Source organism: Otolemur garnettii, unplaced genomic scaffold (assembly GCF_000181295.1).
Source record: "Otolemur garnettii isolate 467f Iridium unplaced genomic scaffold, OtoGar3 scaffold00208, whole genome shotgun sequence".
In the NCBI taxonomy this organism is placed as follows: Eukaryota; Metazoa; Chordata; class Mammalia; order Primates; family Galagidae; genus Otolemur; species Otolemur garnettii.
Window position 1 is genome coordinate 1,709,893 of NW_003852603.1, and position 26,483 is coordinate 1,736,375.

Genomic DNA, 26,483 nt, shown 5'->3' on the forward strand with positions numbered 1-26,483 from the left:
AAAAAAAAAAAAAAGAAGAAGAAGAAGAAGAAGAAAAAGAAGGCTTGGGCTTGTGAAAGGCTTTTAGGTCACGCCCTTAAACCCAGCAGGTTCCAATTAATTCACTGCCCTTTGCCATCAGTTTCTCAGCCAGAGCGCTATTTGACATTGTGGTCAAGAAAATTCTGTTAGGGAGTGAGTAGGCTGCCTTGTAGTTGTAACATTTAGGAGTATCACTGGCCTGCACCCACAAGATGCCAGTAAAACGCGTCGCGCATGCACAGAGTTGTAACCACCCAGAATGTCCCCAACACGCCCCTGCGGTTGAGAAGGAGCGAGGTTAAGCACCATCCCTAGTACCCAGGTGAAAATTTTTCTTCTGATGAAAACTTTTGAGAAATGTTACTCTCGCTAAACTTCAAAAGACTGGGGGACTCGAAGACGATTCAAAGTGCAGTTGTCCCACTTATTTAATTTCACCTAATGAGAGGTCAAGAGCAGAAAATAAGACATGAACGAAGGAAGTGGAGTCCGGGTTCTGTGTGGGCAACGCGGCCTTTATTCACCTGGGTTCCAGCCGGCTGTTTGAAAAAGAAGTCAGCCCGTGGCTTAAAGCGGGGGCAGGAGTTTAAGGGTTCACGGTGGGGTGGGGATTGGCGCACTCATTCCTTCCTGGGCAGGATGGTTCTATTCGATAAGGCCCACATTGGCCCTAACGCCTAAATGCACTCCCCCTCTTAAAAAAAAGCAAAGAAAAAAAGCAAGAGGACAGTTACGGCGGGGTAAGAGCATAAGCCGGTGACAGCCATTCCCTGAGCATGCGCAGCAGTGTAAGGGCGGAGACCGCGCCCCCTGCAGTCCGGCTCCCGCCACTGCAGACTCGCGGTCGTAGCCCCCTCCATCCTCCAGCTCCCGGGTCTGAGAGCTCCTAGTCTCTGGGTGACCTCCTACACTGCGTTTGGGTTTGGGACTCTTCTTTACCACCTCTTCCTAGTGTGCCTTACTGAATCTCCATCGATTCTGTCCTCTGTATTTATTGGGATCATGTTAGACTTGTACATAACTAAACATAGGAACAATGGACTTGTCTGCGGTGGTGTCTTTGCATTCGTGAACCTGGCCGCGTGTGTTTCCACCGAGTCAAGTCTTCATCTGTGGCCCTCCCTTCACAGAGTTCATTGAATTTCAAAGCTTTTTTTTTTTTTTTTTTTTTAGTTTGCTGAGTTTCTTCCTCAGTATTTTATTCCTTTTGTGGGCTGGGGTAAAAATGGTGCTATCATGGAGGGCTGCTGTGGGGCTCCAACAGGGTGATGTGTAAGTAGGGTAATGCCTGGCATACAGTAGGTGCCATAGAAATGCCTACTCTGATTCTCAGCCGTAGTCCCTTGCATTGCGTCTTTAACTGGTTATCCTTTGGGTGTGGGTGTCACATGTTCTGCCTCATTTTCTGCCCAGCTCCTGTTCAAGTGAAGCTGAGGAACAGAATTGGATCTCAGGACATCATTGTAACAAGAAAATGTGTATCTTAACCAGTTCATGTTGCTATTACAAAATACCACAGACTGAGTAATTTATAAAGAGGAGAAGGTATTTCACACAATGCAGGGGCCACTGGCAGGTTCGGTGTCTGGTGAAGGCTTGCTCTCTGCTTCCAGGTGGTGCCCTGCTGCCTCACCCTCCAGCGGGGACAAACACTGTCCACACATGGTAGAGGGGCAAAAAGGGACCTACCTACTTCGCTGGAGCCCTTTTATAAAGACACTAATCTCATTCATGAGAGCAGAATCCTCATGACTTACTCACCTCCTAGAGGACTCACCTCTTAACACATCACATTGGGTCTCAGGTTCCTACATAGGAATTTTGAGGGGACACATACACTCAAATCACAACAGCAGGGCACGCCGCTAACAGCCCCATCCCATCTCCCACTCCTTTTGTAGATGGCCTGTCCCCGTCATTTCTGTCCCCAGAAACACTGTTTTCTCCTCACCAGCCCATCTTCTCCAGAAACCAAAGACTGTTTTGTGTGAAAAGCCAGTCACTGGAAGCAAGAATGTAAGTTTTATTGCCTCATGCATTCTATCTGACTTCGAGAAAACGAAATTTAATATTCCTAGAAAAGAAAGTATTCTTGTGGGCAAGTCTGATAGTGCGATACAAAATTAATGTTTACTGCTTACTGATCAGAAACAGGCTGGTAGTTGCCATGTGCATCAGTGAACTGTCTGCAAACAAACTGCCCCCAAACTCAGTAGCTTAAAATAATCACTGTTTAATGTTGCTCATGGGTCTAAGGTCATGTGGGTTGTCTTGCTGGTCTAGACCAGCCTTGGCTAATCTCCAGGGCCTCATTCATGCTTCTGTGGCCAGCTGGAAGGTGAGCTAAAGACTGACTGGCCTAGGATGGCCTCCCTCCCGTGCCTGGGAGCTGGCAGCAGAGGCAGTGAATTTGACTGGAGTATGTGTCTCTCTCCAACAGGAGGCTAACCCGCGTTTATTCTCATTGTGTGAAGGAGTTCTGAGAGAGACCACAGTACACAGAACTTCTTGGGACCTCTGCTTGGTCTTGGCACAGAATCACTTTCCGCTATATTCTGTTGGCTAAAGGCAGCTTGGATTCTAGGGCAGGAAATTGACTTCTCCTCTTGACAGGTGGGACTGCAAAGTCACCTTGCAAAAGGCACGGATACAGGGAATCACGAAACATTAGGGTCACGATCAATCATACCTCCATACCAAGATGAGAACAGTTTAGAATTGATTTCCTTTCAGCAAAGCTTGATTCATCTCACTAGTAGCCCATGTGTGGACTAGTTCAGGGGAAAGTTCCACAGATGGTCAGCCTCACCCATCCTGATTCACATCTGAAGTGCATTTCTTGACACTGAGCCCAAAGATGTGTCTGTCTGAGAGTGTGATTCTCTGCACCAGCTGCAGGAATGATCTGTTTCTCTCTCTGTCCTGGTTTTTGAGAGCAGCTCTTTGTTTTGGTGGAGTTTTTCCCAATAGATTTACCAAGACTCTGAGGACAGTTCCCAGCTAGTGGCTGAATAAATATTTGTTGACTTATCGATTCAATCAATCACAGGCTAATTAACTCCTAGCCCTGTTAGAAGCAATTGAAAATGTCACCTGTCGGAAATGTCAGGAGGCAGAGAGACCTTGGAAATAATCCAGTTGTCTCTCTTCCTCCTGGTTTCTCCACCTTTAACCACACTGAGTTGGGACTGTGGACTCCTGATAGTTGCACAGGGACAGAGTTTCTCTGCCACTGTTTCCTGTCTTCTCTCTGTAGAGAGGCACTGAGCCAGACTGAGGAGCGGGTGGAGGTTGCACACCTGTGGCCCACCCCAACCTCATCCCCCCCTTCCCTGCAGCCAGCTGCTCTCCTCTGGGCCACACAGACCCAGTGCCTAGGGTGAGAAAGTGGGAAGAAAGAAAGGAATGGCCCAATCCGGGGAGAGAGAAGAATACTCACAGAAGATAGGGGAAAGAAAAAGAAAAGATTTCCAAAAAAAACATCAAGAACAGGGTTTGAACACAAGCATGATGTTAACTATAGGTACTTATGACAAAGCTTGCTACGTACACTAATCAGAAGTCAGTAATAACTACCATGCTTACAAATCTGTGTGTTTTACTTGATCACATTAGACATTCTTCCTATATTTGGTGTTCCTTTACACAAGTAAAATGTCATAATAATGTGTTTAAAAAGATTCTAGAATGATCCAATTGGACAAAAAACGAAAATATATATGTATACACACATATATGTAAGACTTTTACATATTTTGGTGTAAGTGTATCCACGTGTTATATATGTAAATTTATATATGATATGTATAACTATTTAAAATAAAAGGTATATATCCACTATAAATATCTTTCTATCTCATGTAGCTAAGAATACAGATGTTTACATTTTTACTGAGGTGTCACATACACAAGGATACATAAGAATGGAATGACAACTGTCACCACACCTCTCTCCCTCAGCCACCCAGGGTGGGGCCAGTCCTCTCCTGCTTCTCATTTTCCTTTCTATACTTTTTCACAGTTCATTTGTAAATTTTAAGGCTATTCTTCCTGATTTTCCTACCCCATTATCCCCAGTTTAAATTGCAAATTCAGGTGACTTTTTATATTAATAACCTCTCTGAAGAAAAGTCCTCCAGGGTGTCCTGCCAGAGGATATGGCCTCCAACCCCATTAAAAATCACATCTAGTCATAACGTTCAGCTGCTGAGGACCTCCGGGGCGGAGCCTTCCCTGGTCTGGGACCCACGTCGACTCCTCCCCCACCCTGTCTCCCACACATGGAGTGGAGTTGGTGGCAGCATCTTCCCTGCTCCTCCAGGGACGTGGTGGCAAAGGCAGCATCTACGTGTGGGCATCCGGAGATGGGGGCAGCTACGATGACTGCAACTGTGATGGCTACGCCTCTAGCATGTGGACCATCTCCATCAACTCAGCCATCAACGACGGCAGGACCGCCTTGTACGACGAGAGCTGCTCCTCCACCCTGGCCTCCACCTTCAGCAATGGGAGGAAAAGGAACCCTGAGGCCGGCGTGGTGAGTGTGGCCATTTTCTGTCCTCATTCGCTGGTGGCCACTGCCCCTCTGTGATGGGATGGGACACTGGAGACTCCGACACTGCGCCCCTCCCTTCCCTCAGAGTTAGCCAGGTTCTGGGGGTGTAAACCATCTCTCCACGCCCAATCATGCTTTCTTACAAAGTTGAGACCTGTCATTTGCAAGTTGGAAGCAGGAATAGCCATGACTCCTTTCCGCTCACTTTCTGTATATTTTCTCATTTACTGTTTTGGATTACAAGTAATGCTGAAGTCTGGTTTATCAAGAAGTTTACCCATAACATCACTTACAAGAATAAGGAATTCATATAGTTATTATAACTAACTCACTGACACCACGACACCAAGAACCAGTCAATGTATTATAGGAATTAAAAAAACAGTATCTATGAATGGACTTTTCATAGAGGGGTCCATAAGCCCCCTAAATTTGGGCACATGTATTTTTCTCAAGAAAAAAGTTGTAATTTTTTATCTTTTTTAAATGAATCCATGATTTAAAAAACATAAATATAAATTTAGGCCATTTGTTGTTCGTTTCTGATCAAAAACTATCTTCCTTCCCTCCTTGGCAACGAGGTCAAATGGTGAATTTTCCAGGCCCCTTAGAAGTATGTCACCTGTAGGGCATAATGAACTTTTTTGGACCTTTTCTTCTCTCTGCTTCCTTACTCACATGTCAACCTGGAATGTATTATGTGGTTCAGTCGTCAGGTATGAACTGCGTCCTAACCAACCAGCCACCTCCCAGGGCTTCTCCAGAGAGGGAGGGTCAGGCACTCAGAAGAAAACGTTTTTTACCATCTACTGTTTTGACCCCAGATTCACATCTGGGCTCCCACTGTGGCAAGATGGCCAGGCTCCTGTGTAAAGGAGAGAAACCCTTTACCTACAAAAGATACAGACCCTAACAGCCTGTCCCTACCATGACCCCTCCTGGGTTCCCCCTTAGTCTTAGGGAGCAAGCAGAGGGAGCTTTTCCCCTTCGTGTCTTACAGGCTGTCTGTGCAGAAAGGGAAACAAGTAAAGCAGACAGGGCGGGTCAGGGAGGCCGCAGGCTGCTCTGTGTGTGAAGCTTCACTCCTGTCCCTAGAGACTCCCCTCCCTGGCGCAAGGGCCTCCCAGTGGTGGAACTTTGTCCTCAATCCTTACCCATGACTGTCTTTCTATTTGGGCTGAGGAAGGCCCTTGAGTTTCCTGTGAATAATGTAATTTTGCTCAACAGATGCCCTTAAACTTTCCTGATACTTTGTTCCTTTAAAATAAATAGACTCTCTTTAGGATCCCACAGTCGGAGGAAGAGGAAGAATTCCTGTGGTTCATACATGATTTTAAAGAAAACTCTGGCTCTCACAAACATTGAAAATGAGATTCCTCTCTCTGTGAAAGGTCTTTAAAACTCAGTTTATCAGTCTCCCTGCTATATTAAAGTGATGGAGTGATACCCACATGTCTCAGAATCACTCCACGGATTTGAGATGTAGAGAAATACTTCCTTTTACTAGCTTGTCTTTCTATGAGACTTTAGCTGAACGCTTCTATTCTTTCCTCCTTGGGAATGCCAGCCTTTCCTTCATGAAGGGCAAGAAATGCTGAGGCAGTGGCCCTTGGCCTTCCCACGGGCCAGTCCCAGAGCAACAAAACCACGGTGGTGACACTGACTTAGCACTTTCTACTTCATAGTGTCTCCTTTTAGGATTTAGGAAATAAAGTTCTCTCTAGTCCCTGTACAGAGAGGCTTCTTTGAGCAATCAACTTACTTAGTGGACACTGTAACTACAGCTTATTACATGTCCTTTTTACATGGGCTACTAGGAAGCTCAGATGAGATTTATGGCAAAAGAGACAAGTATATGAATGCAAAGTTTATCTTTATCTTCATTGTAATCTTCAGAACAAGGCACAGTTTAAATAAAAGAAATTACATAACCCCCTGCTCCACAGTGTTCAGAGGTTCCAAATAGTGTGACTTATTCACTCATTACTCAATATCTTCCCTTCCAGGCGACCACAGATTTATATGGCAACTGCACTCTGAGGCATTCTGGGACATCTGCGGCTGCTCCCGAGGCAGCGGGCGTGTTTGCACTGGCTTTGGAGGCTAAGTATGTTTATAGCTCTGGGCGCGGAGCCAACTCTGCAGTGTAGACCAACATGTGTCTCTCCACCCACACAGCAGGTGTCCACAGATGTGACAGCCTATGGACAGTCAAGGCCAAGGAACTCTGATGGGCATTTCTATGATACACATATGTGCGCACACACACGTGCGCGCGCGCACACACACACACACACACACACCATAAAACCATCCCTGGGAGAGCATAGGACTTCAACACCCAGCAGCACATACCAGCAACTTACTCAGATACTGAATAGGGCCACATAGATATTTCTTCATTCATAGAATCCACCCCTTTATCCTCTGTGTATCCCTTGACAATTTTACTCTAGTAACACAATTGGCCAAATGAAGGAAAATCTAATGACCAAGCTGAGTATCTAGCAAGGTATCTCGGAACATGTGAACAGGGTGTTCCTACTTGAGGTCTGTTAATTCACAAAGTAAATTCACTTTTTAACACTGAAACAAGGTGAGCAAAGTCACACAATGTAGACCAAGATATGGGCTTTCCTGGGAAACCTTCCAAGCTATAGGTAAGAGGAGACCATCCCTATGTTCTCACCATCCTGCAGAAGGGCCTCATCCTGTTACTGCTGGACACACCTTGGCGTGGTGCCTCAGTGGAGCACCTGTGACTGTAACTTCTCTTAGTGATGCCAGAGGCTGGCCTTATATTCAAGGAAAGGACATGTGGGCTTCAGACACAGTGCACGTGGTGTGAGTGTCAATGTCAGCTGGTATGGAGCTGTCAGAGATTGCAGCACCTGGCAACCTCTCAGAAGCTGGATTCAGGCCCCTGGGGAGGGGGAGTTGAGCTCCCCATCCCTGTCAGCAGTTGCTAGGCAACTGTAGCTTCTAGCATCAATGTCTAGGCAGCCCTGCTTGTCTCTCTCCACATGTGCAGTGTGTTTTCTAATTTGCAAAGGAGGCAGGTGTTGGCTGTAGAATAGGAAGGGACTTCAAAAGATTATCTAGTCTAACCTCTGTATTCAAAGAGAAAAGACATGATTATCCTCCTTTTACACATAAGACCCCAAATGGAGACTGTCTCCTTCCTTTGGACCAGTCTAAACTTTGATTTTTCTAACAAAAGTTGGGTGGAAAATTTAGGACACCAAGAGACAGACACTGACCAAAGATTAACTATTAATCTTTGAGACCTCTGCCCTATTGAAAATAGAAACCAAAATTTATTTACACATAATGTGCACTTCTAAAGAGGAAACTGTTCATCTCAGGCCTGAGTGGGCCCCAGAGTCTGAGCCAGTTTGCTCACTGCAGATGGGAGGAGACAGAGAGAAGCCTATCACCTACCGCTGAGCCTCACAGGGCCAGGGAGCGCTCCAAAAAAAGAAGGGTTTCTGGTCTCCATTCAACCCAGAAAGCAAAAGAGACTTTGGCTTGACTTAGTCTCCTGGGATTTTGGAAAGCAGAAGACCTCTTGTTCATGCCCATATGTATACAACAGGACAACTTGAATAAATCAGAGTGGTGGAGCAAGGCTGCTAGATCCCTGAGCAGATTCATGGCTCTGCCTCGATGATTCACCATTCTGCTAGCTCCTATGTACAAAAAAGGAATGCAGGCACCACTTAGCACACTCTGTTTTTGGAGTGATGGTCATGAATTTAATGTTCTTTGTTAACAAAAGAAGAAAAAACATAATACCTGGCAAGAGGTGGGTCAAGCCCATCACAGAAGCTAATCCTAAAATTCTTCAAAACACCAACCTCCTGGGCAGCACCTGTAGCTCAAAGGAGTAGGGTGCTGGCCCCATATGCCGGAGGTGGCAGGTTCAAACCGAGCCCCAGCCAAAAACTGAAAAAAAAAAAACACCAACCTCCTGAGGTTGGAAGCAGACCCTGAGATAAGATTTTGGTGCAAGTGATTTATTAAGGAAGGCCTCCCAGGAAAGACCCATAATGAGGCAGGGGAAGGGACTTAGGGATGGGTAAGAATCTTAGCAAGGGTGAATTTTAAGAGGAATTCTGACCTCAGAATAGGAGGTCCTATCCTGTAGGAGCTCTGGAGTACAAATTATGCCTCAGAGTTTTTCAACCTCAATCAAGGGAGCAGGGATATCACATTCTTCTGGTAGCTAGTCATTGACTAAAGGCCACTCTGGGGAAATAAATTCCAAGGCACCTCTGGCTTTCTGTCCCTATAGGCAAAGTGGCTCCAGTAGCTAAAAGTAAAAACCACTGGTCAGGATAAAATAGCCCCAAGAGAGAGCCTAGATGGAGGAGGAGGGAGAGGCCCTCCCGAGAATAGTCCCTACGGTTCATCTCCTTGTTGAGATAAGGCAACCAGGAGTCATCAGTGACAGGACAGCAGTCAAGGACTGTTTCCTACCCCAAGGTCCAAAAGGAAAACCCAAAGCACTCTGAATACAGTAGACAGATTACTCTGTCTAAATGTCTGAACATTAGGAGCTTAAAAGTAAGAAAATACGTATCTCCACCCCATGACTCCAAGGGAGGAAAAAAGAAAAAGGAAACTATTTCTCTCTTCTGGCCAGTTACTTTGTAGTTTAGTCTCATAAGGTGATTTTCTGCCCAGTGCTTGAAAATTTCCACTTGAGTCACAGAGGATATTGTTCACATCTCCCAGTGTGACCAATATTACAGAAATTAAAAACATTTCTTTGGTGGGGGTGATTGCCACCTTCAAATGTTTAGCTTTCTCTCATAGGACACAGAGCTTTCTGTGTGGTTCTAGAGAACTGAGCTAGGTCTGAGCAGTAGATTTCCTAAGGAGAAAATTGGGGGCTCAGGAGAATCCTCCAGAATAAAGTGAACCATGTGCTGGACTGGAACAACTTTTCCAAAACTGCCTTCCTTCCAGGGGATGGATTTTTAATGTAAACTCTTTGCTGAAGTATAACATATACAAAGAAAATCATTGGGTTATAGCTCCATAACATTTTCCCAAAATGACCAGACCCATGCAACCAGCACCCAAACCAAGAAACAGAGTGCTTCCTAAGTAGCAATAGGGAAATTTTTGTTCAACATTCTATCTGAGAGATTCCTCCATGTTGTGTATGTAGTTCCAGATCATTCGTTCTCATTATTGACTATCACTTCATTGTATGAATGGATGTTTGGATTGTTTTCACGCTGGGGCTATAACGAGTGACATTGCTATGAATGTTCTGTACATGTCTTTTAATAAACGTATGGATGCATTTCTCTTGGGCGCACACTAGGGAGTGGAAATGTCGAGTCATGGGTGCACATACGTACAGCTCTAGGGGATGCTGCCAAATAGTTTGGCAAAGTGGGGGTACCCACTGACCCTACCTCGAACAGTACTCGAGAGGGACACTTGCTCCACATCCTTGCCAAAAGTTGGTGCTGCTAGTCTTCTACATCTGAGCTCACTCTTAGGAGTGTGCAATGGGATCACATTACAGTTTTAACTTGCATTTCCCTCATAATTAGTGAAGCCGAGAGCATTGGGGAGTTTTCAAAAAGGTTGATTCCCAAATCCCACCAAGACTCACTATGTACAAATCCCTAGGGATGAGTAGCCCAGGAACCTGCCTTTGCAGTCCTTGTTCCTGGGGAATACTTAAGCAACCAGCCTGTCGCTGGTTGGGAACTGGGGTGCATGGACTACCAATAAGGCAATGGCTTTTTGTGAAAGTTGTGCAGAGGGTGGGTGGCTGGACGCCTTCTCTGATTAGATGTTGGTATTAGGTCAAGATTGACTTTGTCTACATGAAACAGGAAATCTAATAATAATAGGTAAACTACAACAACAAGGGTTTGTTGTTGTTGTTGTTGTTTTCTGTCATGTGAAAGATAATAAAGAGATAAGGACCCAGGTCTGGACTCGGGGTGCCAATGTCTCCTTCTAGCTCCTTCTAGCTTTCTGCTCTGCATTTTCATGTTCCGTAGATGTGCTGGAGCTCCAGGAATCATGATACATTTCAGGCAGGAAAAGGGTAAAAGCAAAGGGCAAAAAAGACCACCAGCTGAGTCAGCCATTTTTAGAGGCTTTCCAGGCAGGCCCACCCAGTGGCTTCTCTTATTTCTCATTGGCCAGAGCTGTCACTGCGCACCCAACACTGCAAGGGAAATGAAGTTTTATGGCAGAGACATTGTTGTTCTGAATAAAATTAGCCTTTTCTTAATAAGGAAGGGAAAAAGCTAGACGTGGAGGAAAGACAACTGCTAGTGTCTTCCAGCACCTAAGTGGGCAATCACTCACCTTCTCTGAATCTCTATCGTTTATCTGCAAAATACAAAAAGTTAGATCATCAATGAGGTTCAAATGACTTCCTGAAATATCACAGCTCTGCTTCAGAAATATTATTTCTTTAGAAGAGCTTATTATCTTAACTAGATATGTGGTCACTTTAAGGTTGAAAACCTTCATTTACATACTCTGAAATATTGTGACCAATACTTAGTGAAATAGTGTCTATTCCCTTCTAACTTTCTTTAATTTCTTTAATGAGATAGATCTTAGTTAATAATAAACTCCTTATTCAGTGTCCACCACTATTATTAAGTATTTTACATACATGATCTACTTTTATAACCTGCAACAAACCTCTAAGGCCTTATACACATTTTAAAGATATGAAGGCTGAAATTCAGGTTGCTAAAGTAATCTGTCCAAATTCACACAAATACATTTAAACCTCAGGGTTCCTGGGTTCCAATGCAGGGATCTTTCCTCAGCCTCGCTGTAGCCTCCATCTTGCCTGAGGAGCTCACTGCTCATTTTGGCCAGGGCCGCGGGCCACAGGGTATGAATGACTTGGCTCTTCTTCCTCAAATACGCTGCTCAAAATCAGTTTTAAATTTCTTTGATATGAGATTTCCACACCACAGAGACACCAGGGGGTCGTGTAACCTGTAGTTCTCCTGGCTGTTCGTAGGAGGTGGGCAAACAAAGGCAGTGGAGAAAACTCCCACTGGATTCACAAATACACGTTTTTTTCAGACTAGACATAATTCAGAGTGTAGAGAATAGACTCAGAATTTTACAGATGAAAGAAAACAAATGGACCTTTTACTACTGTAGTCATTTCTTATGGATGAAATGAAACAACTTACTCTGGTTCACCCACTTTACCTTGTTCAAATAGAAATCAGATCCAATAAATAAAGGGATTAAAAGTCTCCTGTTGGCTTCTAGAATTTACCATATGTTAGTAGAAGTCATGCCTCCAATCTTAAAACTGCAACATCTTCAAAACATTTTAGTTTTCAACTTCTCTAAAGATGCATTTGCTCGCCTTAAATTCCCTTTATGCCTTGATAATTAGGGGGAAAATGTTCATTGGATTCAGGGGAACCTGATGCTGTAAATGGAAGGATGTGCTCCGAAAGAGAACAGTGAGGGAAAGTCCTCATGAACAGGAGACACTGATCTGTCCTGTCGGAAGTCAGGTTTGTAGTCAGCCACTTCCTAAGAGATCCCAGCTGACCTCTACGTCAGTTTCTCACATTTCCTGATGCTAATTAAAAACATAGATATAGATACCCAAGCTCACCTCAAATCCAAAGCCAGAATCTCCAGGGGAGTGCCTGGGAAACTGCATTTTTCATAAGCACGCCCAGAACTGTTCAAGAAGTAAGGGAGACTCTGGGCGGCGCCTGTGGCTCAGTGAGTAGGGCACCAGCCCCACATATCAAGGATAGTGGGTTCAAACTCAGCCCCAGCCAAACTGCAACAAAAAAAATAGCCGGGTGTTGTGGCAGGCACCTATAGTCCCAGCTACTCCAGAAGCTGAGACAAGAGAATCACCTAAGTCCAAGGTTGCTGTGAGCTACGAAGCCACGGCACTCTACCGAGGATAACAAGGTGAGATTCTGTCTCTAAAAAAAATAAAATAAAATAAAAAAATAAGGGAAAAGAAGTAAGGGACACTCTTCTAGACTAGGTTCACTCAAGCTTGGCCACATGCTGAAAATACCAGACACTCAATGAGTCTGTGGAATCAGAACCTCTGTCACTATCTTAGACCGATGTTCCCAAACATCACTATGCAGAGTTACCTCAAATGTGAATTCTCAGGCCCATGACCTCCAAGATATTGACTTGGGAGAACCCCAGGAATCCACCTATGTCACTAGTATTCAAGTGGTTCTGACATGGGGGTTTGCGGACCACAGTGAGAACCCCCTGACTGGGATAACACGGAGCTCTACTGACGGCTCCCTCAGCAGCCTCAGCTCCCCCATCCTGACAGCCCTTCCGTTTTCAATACTGAGTTGTCCATCTGTCCCCTGAGGCTCATTGAGGGCAGGGACCCCCGTAGGACGCGCCCGGAATCAGCACAGTGCCTGGGTGTGGGAGGTGCACGATGCCATCCGTGGAATCACGTCATTGTGCGGATCCTTCTCACACGTCTGTGTCTCGTTTTCCTGACTATCATACGAAACATTCAAGAACAGGGGGCTTGGCGCCTGTAGCTTAGTGATTAGGGTGCCGGCCACATACGATGAAGCTGGAGGGTTCAAGCCCGGCCCGGGCCCGCCAAACAACAAAGACAACTGCAACCAAAAAATAGCTGGGTGTGTGATGGTCACCTGTAGTCCCAGCCCCTTGGCAGGCTGAGGCAAAAGAATTGCTCAAGCCCAAGAGTTTGAGGTTGCTGTGAGCTGCAATGCCACAGTGCTCTACCAAGGGTGACAAAATGAGACTGTCTCAAAAAAAAAAAAAAAAAACACTGAGAACAGGAAAGAACATGTCACATTGCTTGTCCAAGAGCTTCCAACACAGTGACCTTTATCACTTAGATTCTCTGTAAATTTTTTTTTATTATTTGATAACTAGCACCTGTGATTCTTGAGCTACTAAGTTGGAGTAAAGCTTAAAGCAGGTTGACCAAATAACTATTTTACACAATAGTATATTCTGTCAGTTCTGAAATTGCTCAGAAGGAGGAATTAGCAAGGACCCAGTTTTACTTTTAAAACATATGCAAATAGTTGGTCCAACAATGTCACAAGCTCAAATACATCGCGGTATGACTACACTTCCATTTACCACAGAAGTGAGGAGTTCCTTGTTCTGACACTTGCTCTCCTTCCCCCTCCCATCCTCTTCCCTCCCCTCCCCTCACTCCCAGACCCCATGAGAACCAACCTGTGGAGAGACATTTGAGGAAGTGCTTCTCCGGCATTGGGAAGCACAGCACATTTTCATGCCAAAAATGAGAAAGGAGAAACCTGCCAGCCTGCCCTCAGATCACTTGTCAACACTTCTAAAATTAATAAATACACAATCCCATCCCAGCAAAAACACGGAGCTTTTGGCCATAATCAGCATCAGGAACTTTCACACCATTCTCCCCAGTCCCCGGGGGACCATGTGTCCATGACATGTTCTGAATCTCCTCAAATAAGCATTGACCTTCCTTGGAACTTTCTCCTTAAAAGAAGGTCTACATTTCAAGACCATTAGAGCTCTTGACTCTGATTCAAATCTGCAAACCAATGAACTTTGCATGAGCTGAAATTGTATCAGATAAGTTATGCTGTTGCTATCTATCTTTTGAATTGTTTGGCTTCTAAAAAGAATCATAGTGCAGGGTTTGGCCAAGTTTCTGAGTAATAAGTTTTGCAGTACAGACCAGCACACACCCAATATCTCATGAAAGAATAGTTTCCCACATCACACACAGTGTACACGTTTGTTCTTTTTGGTTCTAGTCCATTCACTTTGTAACAATAGTGCCACCCATTAAATCTCTGGCTCTCAACTGTGGCTATCTGCTGGAATCATCTGCAAAGAGTCAGCAATTTCCAAGGCCTCAGTCTTATTCCCAGTGATTCTGATTACTTGGTCTGGGATGAGGGGTGAGCAGTGAGCTTTTAAACACCACCACCCCCACTGGGAGATTCTCACATGTAGCTTGGGTGGATGACCTTATTGGGTACAATAAGCTGATTTCCTAGCCCACAAACAAGCCACAGCCTACCATTTAAAAAACACAGACAATGAATAGCAGTAGACACTAGTTTCCAAAAATAGTTACAACAGACAGACGAGTTTATTCCCTGAAGAGTGTGCCAAGGCTTATCCTGGGCACTGGGGTATAAATATGCTACAGATATTTTCTGTATCCTTGAAGAACTAATAGCCTCATTTTCAATAATGGAACACACCCATGTATCCAGAACCCAGACCAAGAAACAGCGCAGCCAGCCCCCAGAAGCTCCCTGTGTCCCCTTCCAGTCACTATCCCCAAGAATAACCACTACTCTGACTTCTAACAGCATAGATTAGTAGCTCCTAATTTTATGCCTCAATAAACAGAGTCATATAGTATATTCTCTTTTCTGTTTGGCTTCTTCATGTCAATGCTGTAGTTAAGAGTTTACAGCTATAGTCCATATCATTTAGGGCAGCTATAGTCCATTCATTTTCATCCATGTATAGTATCCCATACTCGTAAGTTATACCTCAATTGATTCTACTGTGGATGGGCATTTGGGGCTATGAGTGTTCTAGTACACAGGTCTGGGGAACAGATGCACATTTTATCAGGTATACACCTAAGAATGGAATTTCTGGGCCATAGCTTAGGCATATGGACAACCTTAGATGATACAGTCAGTTTTCCAAAGTGGTTGCAATCATTTACACACTCACCTGAAAAGTGCAACAATCATTTATGTGCTCATCAGCAAAGTACAACTATCATTTGCACACTGGTTGGCAAAGTACAATAATCATTTATATACTCATCAGCAAAGTACATGAGTTCTAGTTGCTCCATGTCTTCATCAACAGTTGGTATTGTCAGTCTTTTTCATTTTAGCCATTCCAGTGAGTGTGTTAGAATGCTCTTTTGAAATAAATTTATTTAAGTTAAGATTTTGGCTCGGTGCTTGTAGCTTAAGCAGCTAAGGCACCAGCCACATACACCAGCCCAGGCCAACCAAACGACGACAAATATAATAAAAAAAAAAAAAAAAGCCGGGCATTGTGGTGGGTGCCTGTAGTCCCAGCTACTTGGGAGGCTGAGGCAAGAGAATCACTTAAGCCCAGGAGTAGGAGGTTGCTGTGAGCTGTGATGCCACAGCACTCTACCCAGGGCGATAGCTTGAGGCTCTGTCTCAAAAAAAGAAAGAAAGATTTTTTTTTTAATTGACATGTCTAATGGTTCCAATTAGATAGTCATGAACTCCTCCTTCACTGAATCAGGGGTGCATAGATATTCCAAAACCTTACAAGGGGTGTGTGTCCTGGGTGTTATTGATCTCAGACATTGTGTCTCTCTCCCTCTCTTGCCCACCCTTTGCTCTCAGCCTGGGCCTGACATGGCGAGACATGCAGCATCTGACTGTGCTCACCTCCAAACGGAACCAGCTTCATGATGAGGTCCATCAGTGGCGGAGGAATGGGGTCGGCCTGGAGTTTAATCACCTCTTTGGCTATGGCGTCCTTGATGCAGGCGCCATGGTGAAAATGGCCAAAGACTGGAAAACCGTGCCAGAGAGATTCCACTGTGTGGGAGGCTCCGTGCAGGACCCTGAGTAAGTGGGGGCAGGGCCCTTCTGATGTATGTCCACATGAGATGGCACCATGGCACTGGCAGCAATATCCCTGTCCATGGATAGGAGGACTAGTGGGACCCCTCTGTGGATCCCTGTCCCTGTCAAGGGAATGTGCTGGATTGGATCTGTGGCAACCGGCTTTCAGGCAGAGCTGTAGAGCCAGTTGCACAACTCCAGGGGCTGCTATTATAGAACGCAACTCTGTACCTCAGAGCCTCTACTTTGGGGTGTGAGCCTTCACAGTCTCAGGGGCCAATGCCATTATTTTTAAGTGCACAAATCAGCCAATGCAGCCAGTACCCAGGTCAGTGAACAGAACATGACTAATACCTGGATGGGTCCCCTGTGTCCCTGCCATCATCATCGCCCTCCTGGGGAACCATTCTTCTTATTTCTAACTCCCTGGCTGGTTCTGCCTATTCTATACTCAACAGAAGCAGAATTGTACACCATGTTCTCTTTATATTTAGATTCTTTTGCTCAGAATTGTGTTTGTGAGATTCGACCATGTTTAGTGTGTACTTGTGGTTTATTCTCACTGGGAGACTAGTCGATCCAATGTGGGACTATAGCACAATTTATTTGTTCATTCTGTTTGTGGGACAATGTAGGGACTTGGTTTTATTCTGACTGAGGTGGACTGCTGCCACATGGAAGGATCTGAGCGAGGGGTGCCCCACACAGAAACCACTGGGTTGTCCAAGGGCATCTAATTCCCTTCTGGCTTCCCCGTCATGACGAATGGGTTGATCAATAGGATTCTTCTCTATTTAATTTCTCTCTATCCTCACTGGCCCATCGGTAAGATGGAGATAGCAATTCTTATCATTATTATCATCAAGGTATTATTTATATGCCATAAATACAGAGAAATGAAGTGTATTATTTGAGTTTTCATAAATCCCAAACAAGTGATGGACTATTCCATCAACCCAGAAAGATTCCTGGTGGCCCCTCCAGTTTGTGCACATACCCTGTCGTAGACAACTGCTGCTTTTATCCCTGTCACCATAGATTAGTTTTGCCAGTTCTTGGACTTTAAGTAGAATCACAGGATATGGCTTTAGCATCTGGTTTCTTTCACTCCACATCAGTCTGTGAGATGCACCAAGTTATGTCGTGCAGAGTAGCTACTTCATTCTCACTGCTGTAAGACTCACTGTGAGAATACACCGCTGTGGCTCATGTCGTTTAAACAGTGATGAGACCTCCCTGCCCCAGCCTGATTTCACTGAGTCTGACCTGAGCCCTTCTCAGATTCTACCCCACTCTGCATTTTCCTCCAGTCCTAGGCTCTCTGCAGCTTTGTAGTGAGCTACCCAGACCAGAATTCACATCCTGACTGCCCCAGACTTCTGCCCTCTCTGACCCGCTAGTTTAGCAATCCTCAACCTTTCTACCCCGTCCTCCTTTGTCAGGAAGGCGAAATCTCTGGACCCCATCTCAGGATAACATTTTTTAAAATTCATTAGATAAAATACATAGGATAATGAAGGAGGCTAATTATACATATATTAAAAACCAGTTACAAAAATGTTTTTAGAAACAACCTTATGTTCCGTAACATGTGCCCTTTCTATCAACACATTAAGTGAAAAGCTCTAGTGGTAAATCTAATGGCTGAGACCATCTCAGAGCAGTGATGGCAACAAGATGCTACTGCAGGACACCAGGAATAAGAGTAATGGGATCTGAAAATCGCCAGGCTCGTTGACGACAAAGTCTGAGGAAGCACTAATGCCGCTCTGCTTTTTTGTCATCCATTCATAATCGGAAGAGAAGCTAAGTTTCCATTATGGGTTAGTGAAAATTGACATGTAGAGTTAACGATGAATTCTTTCCTAATGGACTCAAAATAAGAGGCTCTTCCCTCTTTCCTCACCAGTAAAGTGGAGGGAATGTCTCTGGAGATTTTGGCAACACTCAAGAGTAAAGTTGGCACACAGCAGGCACGTAATAAATGAACTTTGCCTCTCCCTCTCATCTGTAAATTTAAACACTCCTAGTTCACACTTGTGAAAAAAAGACTCATAATGATCACCTAGAATTTCTAATGAAATAATTACCTGATTCTCAAATTGCCAAGGCTGCACCCTGGGGTGCACCTGCTCCCACAGGCCACCATCCTCCCGTGGTCGAGTGTCCTGCCACTGGCCAGCTTCTATGGGTAAGCATTGTCCCATAGGTGTTATCCATGGGCCAGCGTCTATCCTGGGCATGCATCCTTCTATGAATGAGCTGTTCCCACTGGTGACCATCCCTGTTGTGTCCTTACTCACTGAACTCCTAGCAGGTGGATGACTACAAGGCTGCGTGGTTTTTCCCATGAACCAGGCCATGATTTCACAAGGCCTTCATCAGCTCCTACTGCGCCCTCAGGCCCTCCATTAGGCCCTGTATTAGAGCAGCCCTGCTATGAGCTCTGCAGTGTCATCAGAGATGAGGACAGGCTAGGAAAAAGCCACCCAACTACTCAGCAGCTGAACTGGGACTTGAGCCCAGACTCTCTGACTCCTCACAGGTGGCATCTCAATGACCCACTGGAGGAGAGTAGGCCTGGGGGACTTTTTCCAATAAACACTCCTCTGGAGACTCTGAAACACCCACCTAGTAGGTGGACCCCATCCCATAACTGCTGTTCTGGAGGCCCCGTCATTACTGAAGTCTGTGATATCTCTTGGGAGTGACTGAACAGAGAGATGAGACTGGGGGATTTAAGGCTACACTCTGCTCACCATTACTAATCATACCCAAAGTCAATGTTAAGTGGCCACCTATGACTCTGTTTCCCTTGTTAGAGTTCAGAGTAATTTCTCCCTTTTTGAGAGAGAGAGTCTCACTCTTTTGTCCAGGCTACAGTGTTTTGGCATTAGCCTAGCTCACAGCAACCTCAGACTCCTGGGTTCACGTGATCCTTCTGTCTCAGCCTCCCAAGTAGCTGAGACTACAGGTGCCACCACCACACCTGGATAAGTTTTCTATTTTTAGTAAAGACAGGGTCTGGCTTTTGCTCAAGCTGATCTCGAACTCTTGAACTCAAGTGATCCTCTCGCCTTGGCTTCCCAGAGTGCTAGGATGACAGGTGTGAGCTAACTTGCCTGGCCCAGAATAATTTCTTGAGAAATCTGAAGGACAGAGACTTTCTGTGGCAGTGAAAATGTTCTATGCCCTCACTACCCATCCAATACAGCAGCTTGTGGCTACTGAGTACTAGAAATGCGATGATTGATGATTGTGACCGAGGGACTAAAGTTTCCATTTGATTTCATTCTAATTAATTTAAATGCAAACAGCCACATGTGGCTAGTGGTGGCCCCAAGGGTGGCCCTGGGAGGACTACTACTGAGTCTAAATATTAATTATTTAATTAATAATTAAATTATTAATTTAAATATAAACAGCCACATGTGGCTAGTGGCATCAAAGTACCAGCAGCCCAGAGCCCAAACATGACCCTGGTTGGCTACTGAGAACTGCTACTAAGAAATTTTTTTGGCTGGTGAATGGTCTAGCACCTTCCTCCCACCGTCTCATTTCATCCCAGGAGGTGGGCATTCCAGTCCCAATTTGCAGGTGAGGGAGCAGGCTTAGAAAGACAAAGTCAGTGGCCCTGCTTCACAGACCCAATGACTCCGCTGTCCTCCCCACTCTACCAGGCCCTGGAGCCTGTAAGTTCATCCCTCAATGCAAAGAGGGAAAGACATACAGGGTCAGCACCTTTGCAGACACTCTGCCAGCGGTGGAGTGTCACATCGTCCCTTACAGTCAGTGCAATTAGAGCAACATCCACACTTAACTGCACGGCTACACTCACAACTCACGATTAACAGAATGGTGCCAGCGGTGCTGTATTTAGGGAAACATTAGCGTGGAACACACTGTGGCCCCCTGAGTCAAGGTATATGTCGATAAAAGACCTTTTCTGAGATAGCACCGGACACGGAGCACTGTGGGAAGGAAGGAGAAGAAGAGATGGAGGACAGATGCTGAGATGAACCACAGTTTATCTCCGCGTGTTTGAATATGCTTAGCATTCTGTCATAATCCACATAAATGTGGAATCTGGAGCCAGAGGGAGCCCTGGAAATAAGGCTGTCCACGTCCATCTTTTTAGGAATCAGAGGCCTAGAGATGTGATCATCCCAACTTCTCACAGCTAACAAAGGGCCTTATCTAAGATCAGTGCAATGTTTCAATGAAAGGGAACCAGAGAGCTAATCAACACGAACTCAGGTGAGCCCTCTACAAGAAAAGGGGCTTGTCTGCCATGTTCACTGGTGTGTCCCCAGCACCTAGAACAGTGCCAGCCACTTAGTAGACACATGAGAAGTACTTTTTGAATGAATGAGAGAATGAATGAATGTATTTAGCCAGTGTCACCTGAGCACCAGAAAAACGTCTAAATGATGGCAACAGGACCAGCAAACTCGGAGCAGGGGCCCCACCCTGGTTGGAAGAGCTCTGTGTCGCTCAGTGCCCACAGGTCTCTCGTCCACCCCCACACCTGAACTTATTCTCAGATGCAGTGTCAGGTCTAGGGCAGGTACATTGGTTGGCGAGCTCAGAGACTGGACAAGGGGTGGTGGGCAACACTAGGGCTGGCTGTGCAGCTCAGCAGAGGCAGCCCAATCACCATGAAGCACGCTCTCAGGGGGCTGGGGGAGAGGGATCAGCAGCCTTGGCAACTCCCAAGTCCTAGGAGATGCACATCCACACTGCAGGCAGTGAGTGGCAATTGTCAGGTTGTGGGTTTCCTCAGCCTTAATCTTCCTAGAGAAAGAGTCGATTTGAAAAGCAATTTTCTAAAGACACTTGATCAAGAGAGATAGTAAAGGGTGCTCAGCTAAAATCAGAAGGAAAAATACAACTGGCTATGAGCAGCTGCTCCAGCCACGCAGGGTGAGCAGAGCCAACTGGGCCTGCCACTCAGCCAGCACAGAATGAGCCCCCCAGCCCTCTGCACCCCAGACTGCTCAATTCTCTCCTTTAAGGCTGTGGCAAAACGTGTGATCCCACTCCAAATTGTAAGTGAACTGGGAAATAAAGGTCAAACCCTGGTATGAGCACCAGAAGCAGCAAGGCAGCAAATGGTGAAGGTGCTGTCCGGAGCCTGCTGGGTCACGGTGGACCAGCCCTCCCAAGCTGCCATGTCTTCCTGTGTGAGTTCATGCCCACCTGGCTTGGTTCCACCTCACAACAGCCTCCTCCTTCATATTCTCACATGACTGCCACATAAGCAGGCATTTTAGGCACTCAAGAAAGAGTGGCTATTATTATTGCTACTGTGATTGTTCCGGCAAAACAATCACAGCTTCAAAACTATCATATAGTTGAGGATTCATAACACAACAGCATCCCCCAGAGTGTCCCAGAAAGCAACACCTATTTCTAGGCACCGGGCAATTGAATCCTTGCAATGATATGCAATAAAATTAAGTCACAATCTGCCCCAAGCCCCTAAGTGTGCCTTTTATAGACTTTTGTGTATCATTTCTAAAAGGTCAGAGAGGAGCTCTTAAACCTCTTGGTTCACGCCTCCTTTTCTGCAGCCAGTAAGTTCCAGAACATGGCCTGGGAACTAACACCGTGTAACTATTTAAAGCAGTATTTATCAAACTTTTTTATCTCACAGCACACTTGAACCTATAGTTAAACTTGTGCATCATACTTAAGTCACGTTGACCAAAAAGAAAAAGAATATACTTACTGTGCTTTGAACTTCTTTTGAAAATAATTTAATGATCTTTAAAACTTTTGAGGCACACCTAAGATCCTCTCACGGCACACCAGTTGAAAATTCACGGATTTAAAGAATCTCTGCAGAGCCTCATCTGGTTCCACAGCCATCTCCTGTTTTAACCTTCTTATAAATTGTCTATCCCTACGCACGTATCTCCTTTTCCCTTTAAAATAAGAATAAGATCATTTTTCTTCTGGTAACAGCAATATATGGTCACTGCACTGCAGGAAAATCAGAAAATACAAGTGAGCAAACCTGGAAGTCAGGGAGACACTCCTGGCGAGTATCATCCCTGTGCTGCTCCCCCAGATGCTCTGACCTCCACCAAAAACCCTACCTGTGAGAGGAGGGAATGGTGGTCTCCTTTCCCGCCATACTTACAGCCTCTGGAATTCATTCAGGCTTTTAATTTAATTTCTTAGTAACTTAACATTCCCAGAAGAGTCCAGTCATGTGTGTCCTCTCTCAGGGGACCCAGTGCCGCAGAGTGAGCAGTTCACAGGCAGGGCAGGGATCTGGGGAGTGATCCTAGTGGGCAGTTCCTGCACTGCCCTAAGCAAACCAGACTCCCCAGGGTACTTGTCACAGCCTGTGACCTCTGCACGCTCCTCAGTGTCCAAGGCTTCTAGAACCTTTGAGATACTTAACACTAGTGTGTCTGTTCCCATCAGCTTCCCAAGGCACAGGGTAAAATTCTAATTTTTTTTTTTTTCCTTTGGCAGTTTTTGGCCAGGGTTGGGTTTGAACCCACCACCTCCAGTATATGGGGTCGGCACCCTACTCCTTGAGCCATAGGTGCCGCCCTAAAATTCTAATATTTTTCTCAGCCTCCTGCCATCTCTCCCTTTATACCCTGTCTCACAAATGCACAGCGCTCATTAAGTGAGACTGGGTAATGCATGGCCCAAGTCCTGGTCTCCTCTGTCAGCCTTGCTGTCACTGCCCCTCCCTTTGTCTTTGCCTCTCATGCCCCCTACTCCCTATGGGGTTCCTGGGACAGCAGCTGCGGAGACTAACACAGACGGGCAGGATTCACCAGCCCTCCTGGTTCTGCCAATGAGGCTATTTCTTAGGATTGAATCTCAGACTCTTCTGCTATATCCTGAACATCAAAGTGGTCCCCAGCCCAGGTCTAGCTCCCTGAATGCCCCCAAGGTTCTCTGCATGGTGTTCTTATCAGAGTCTCCAGGGCTTTTCAAAGAAAGCAAAAGAAGTGAGAATGACTGAATTCACAAGATGGAATGAGACCCATGTTCTGTACACAGCGGCACAAATCTGGTCACCAGGCCTCAGAGGCTGTGCAGAGGGATGTGGCTATTCATTTCTAATCGCTCTTCTCTAGAGACAGATAACAACTGTTTTAGTTGGTTTGCCTGGAAGCAGAGCTTGAGAAGGGGGCTTCAGTACAAGTTTTATAGAGGGGAAGCTTTTCAGGAGGAATTGGAAGGAAGGGAGGGATTCAGTATGGGCAGGAAGGAACCAGGAGACAAGGAAGGCTGAATCCTTAAGGTCACGGTGACCATTGTGTTGGACAAATTATCAGTGAGTGGTGTTTTATAATATCTAGAATGCTTATATTCAAAGTAACAGCCTCCAGTCATCAGCTTGTAAATTTCTTTCTTGAATGTTTCAAGAAGGCCTGAACTACAGGCTTGGAATTCCATAGTCCAGGCCTGCACAGTCAACACAGAACTCAGGTCTGTTCTGTTGCCAGTCTCTGTTATCCCCATCTCAAAGGGTTTTGAAGCCCCTCTGGCTCAACTCCAGAAGGGAAGCCCCCTTTCTATACCTGCCCGCCTCTCTGCATGGAAGATCCAGAGGAGAATGTGCCGTTTCTCTCAGTCCCTGAGGTTCTGGACATTCCAGAGTGTATATACATATATGTAATATTTTATCTTCACAGCAACTCTCCAAGGTAAGAATAGAATTAATAGCCCATTGTACAGGTAAGGAAAATGAGGCTCAGGCTGTTCAAATGCTTGCCCACAGCTAGACCCATGTAGTCTAAGATTCACACAGCTGTCCATCTGTGGGCTGTAGCCCAAGCAATTCTTAAATCATTTATCAACTCACCTATTATGTTTCTGACCCTGTTCTGAATAAACAGCATCTTCTTTGAGAGATCCACTCATGACCCTCCATGCCCTGACCTCCAAGGTTGGCTTCATACCTGCTCTTCTCCAAATTGGGTGATTTCCCCAGAGCCTGGAAACAGAAAGACCACTACTCCCACCCACCACTAGGTCTTCACAAGAATGGGTGCCCCATACATCACTCAGCATGTGTTGCCCAGGCAGGTCACACAGCACTCCTTGTAAATTTCCTGGGAAGAGTATCGCCTTTATGAATGAGCTACAGCATAATCTTCACCAAGCTAGGTCATGACCTTGGTTATGCCAAGGGCAATGCAGAACCAAGCTGGGTGTGCAGCCAGTATCTTTTTGTAGGTGTCCTCTACAAGATGTGTCTTTAAAAATAACCACCAGTTGGCTCAGAGCCTGTAGCTCAGTGGCTAGGGCACCAGCCACATACAGAAGAGCTGGTGGGTTCGAACCCAGCCCAGGCCTGCCAAACAATGATAAATACAACCAAAAAATAGCTAGGCGTTGTAGTGGGCGCCTGTAGTCCCAGCTACTCGGGAGGCTGAGGCGAGAGAATCACTTAAGCCCAAGAGTTTGAGGTTGCTGTGAGTTGTGATGCCACAGCACTCTACCCAGGGAGACTAAGGAGACTAAGTCTCAAAAAACCAAACAAAAAACAAAAAAAAAACCCCACCAGTTTATGCTCCAAAATAAAAACCATGTGGGGCTGGGATATTAGCACAGGCAATGGGCCAGGAAAGGGAGCCTGGTACCGTGTGCTAGGAATTATGCTTTGGTGTCTTCATTCATGGTTTTAGTTAACCTCACAAGAACCCCCAACAATAACAGTGAAATGTCAGGTACTTAAATGCTTTGCCCAAGCTCTCCTAAGCAGTAAGCAAAGGGGCAGAATTCTCATCCAAATAGGTTTCCCAAAGTCAGTAGTCTTTCCATTATACCCTGAAATCCTCAAATGCAGTTTCTTTCATTACCTTTCTGGTGGAAGAACCTCTGAGCTACTCCTGTTGGCAGAAGAAAGTCTCCAGAAAGGAAATTGTAAGGAGAGATGGCTTAGGGGATGCTTAGGAGCAGCCCCCATGGGCCCCAACTCTGTGGCCAAAGAAACCCCCAAAGTCCCCTGACCCTTCATAGGACTGTCTTCCACTTGAATGACTTTACCCAATGTCAACTCTTTTAAACTGTAGTAATAAAAATCACATTAGCAATCACTTTCATTTACCAAGTACCTAGGACTTTAAAAGAAAGTCATTATGAGGTCCTGCCCCAAAAGTCCACCCCGAAACAGGACTTCAGTGCTGACAGTCTTTTGGGAGATGGTCCCAGGACATACAAATGAGGAAGTGTGGGACGGGGAAGTGGGGGAAAGCCAATAAAGGAGGTCCTGACAAGCCAGGGGTCACTGGGGCAGCTGGGCTCAATCCTCCTGTGGGGACACTGAATTGTGCCCTGGAGAAAAAGGGACACCAAGGCATATTTATCTACTGCATCCTATCAATCAGTGGTGGGGCGTTGCCCCTGAAAGATTAAATCCTTTGGATTCCCCTGCACACAGTTGGAGCAAGCCCCCATGATGCCAGGGTGGGGAATAAGGTGGGGGATGGGGGGAGGTGGCAGCTCCAGAGAAAAGCTGAGAGATGCTGGAGCCTATGGTCGGAGGTGGTCAGGGTAGGGGCTGCAGCTGCAGAACTCAGGACACTCAGTGTGGGGGGCTGGCACAGGTCTGTCGGATTATCCCCAAAGCCCCTGCTCTTTCTGCTACCCAAAGCTGCTTTCAAAACCCCTCGTGGGACGCAGCCCCCATCGCTTACCCTAACTCCTCCTCCCTGTGCCCTCAGGAAAATACCACCCACTGGCAAGTTGGTGCTGACCCTCACGACGGACGCATGCGAGGGCAAGGAAAACTTCGTCCGCTACCTGGAGCACGTCCAAGCCGTCATCACAGTCAACGCCACCAGGAGGGGGGACCTGAACATCAACATGACCTCCCCCATGGGCACCAAGTCCATCCTGCTGAGCCGGCGTCCACGGGATGACGACTCCAAGGTGGGCTTTGACAAGTGGCCTTTCATGACCACCCACACGTGGGGGGAAGACGCCCGGGGAACCTGGACCCTGGAGCTGGGCTTTGTGGGCAGCGCCCCCCAGAAGGGCGTGCTGAAGGAGTGGACCCTGATGCTGCACGGCACGCAGAGCGCCCCCTACATCGACCAGGTGGTGAGGGATTACCAGTCCAAGCTGGCCATGTCCAAGAAGGAAGAGCTGGAGGAGGAGCTGGACGAGGCCGTGGAGAGAAGCCTGAAAAGCATCCTGAGAGAGAACTAGCGCCGCGCCCCGCCCCGCCGCCCTCCTCCCGCCTCTGCCTCCGTCCTCCTCCACGTTCCTGGCAGGCACCTAGCGATTACTGTCACCCACGC

At 46.1% G+C, this 26,483-nt stretch overlaps 1 protein-coding gene across 1 annotated transcript in view; it reads left to right on the plus strand.

The window, feature by feature from the left end:
• Positions 1–26,391, plus strand: part of PCSK2 (proprotein convertase subtilisin/kexin type 2) — a 255,234-nt gene extending 228,843 nt beyond the window's left edge. Inside the window, exons 9-12 of the mRNA XM_012812406.1 lie at positions 4,343–4,558; positions 6,583–6,683; positions 15,979–16,206; positions 25,905–26,391. Of these exons, the coding sequence (XP_012667860.1) occupies positions 4,343–4,558; positions 6,583–6,683; positions 15,979–16,206; positions 25,905–26,391 (1,032 nt within the window). The remainder of the gene's footprint in view (positions 1–4,342; positions 4,559–6,582; positions 6,684–15,978; positions 16,207–25,904) is intronic.
• The last annotated feature ends 92 nt before the right edge of the window (positions 26,392–26,483 follow it).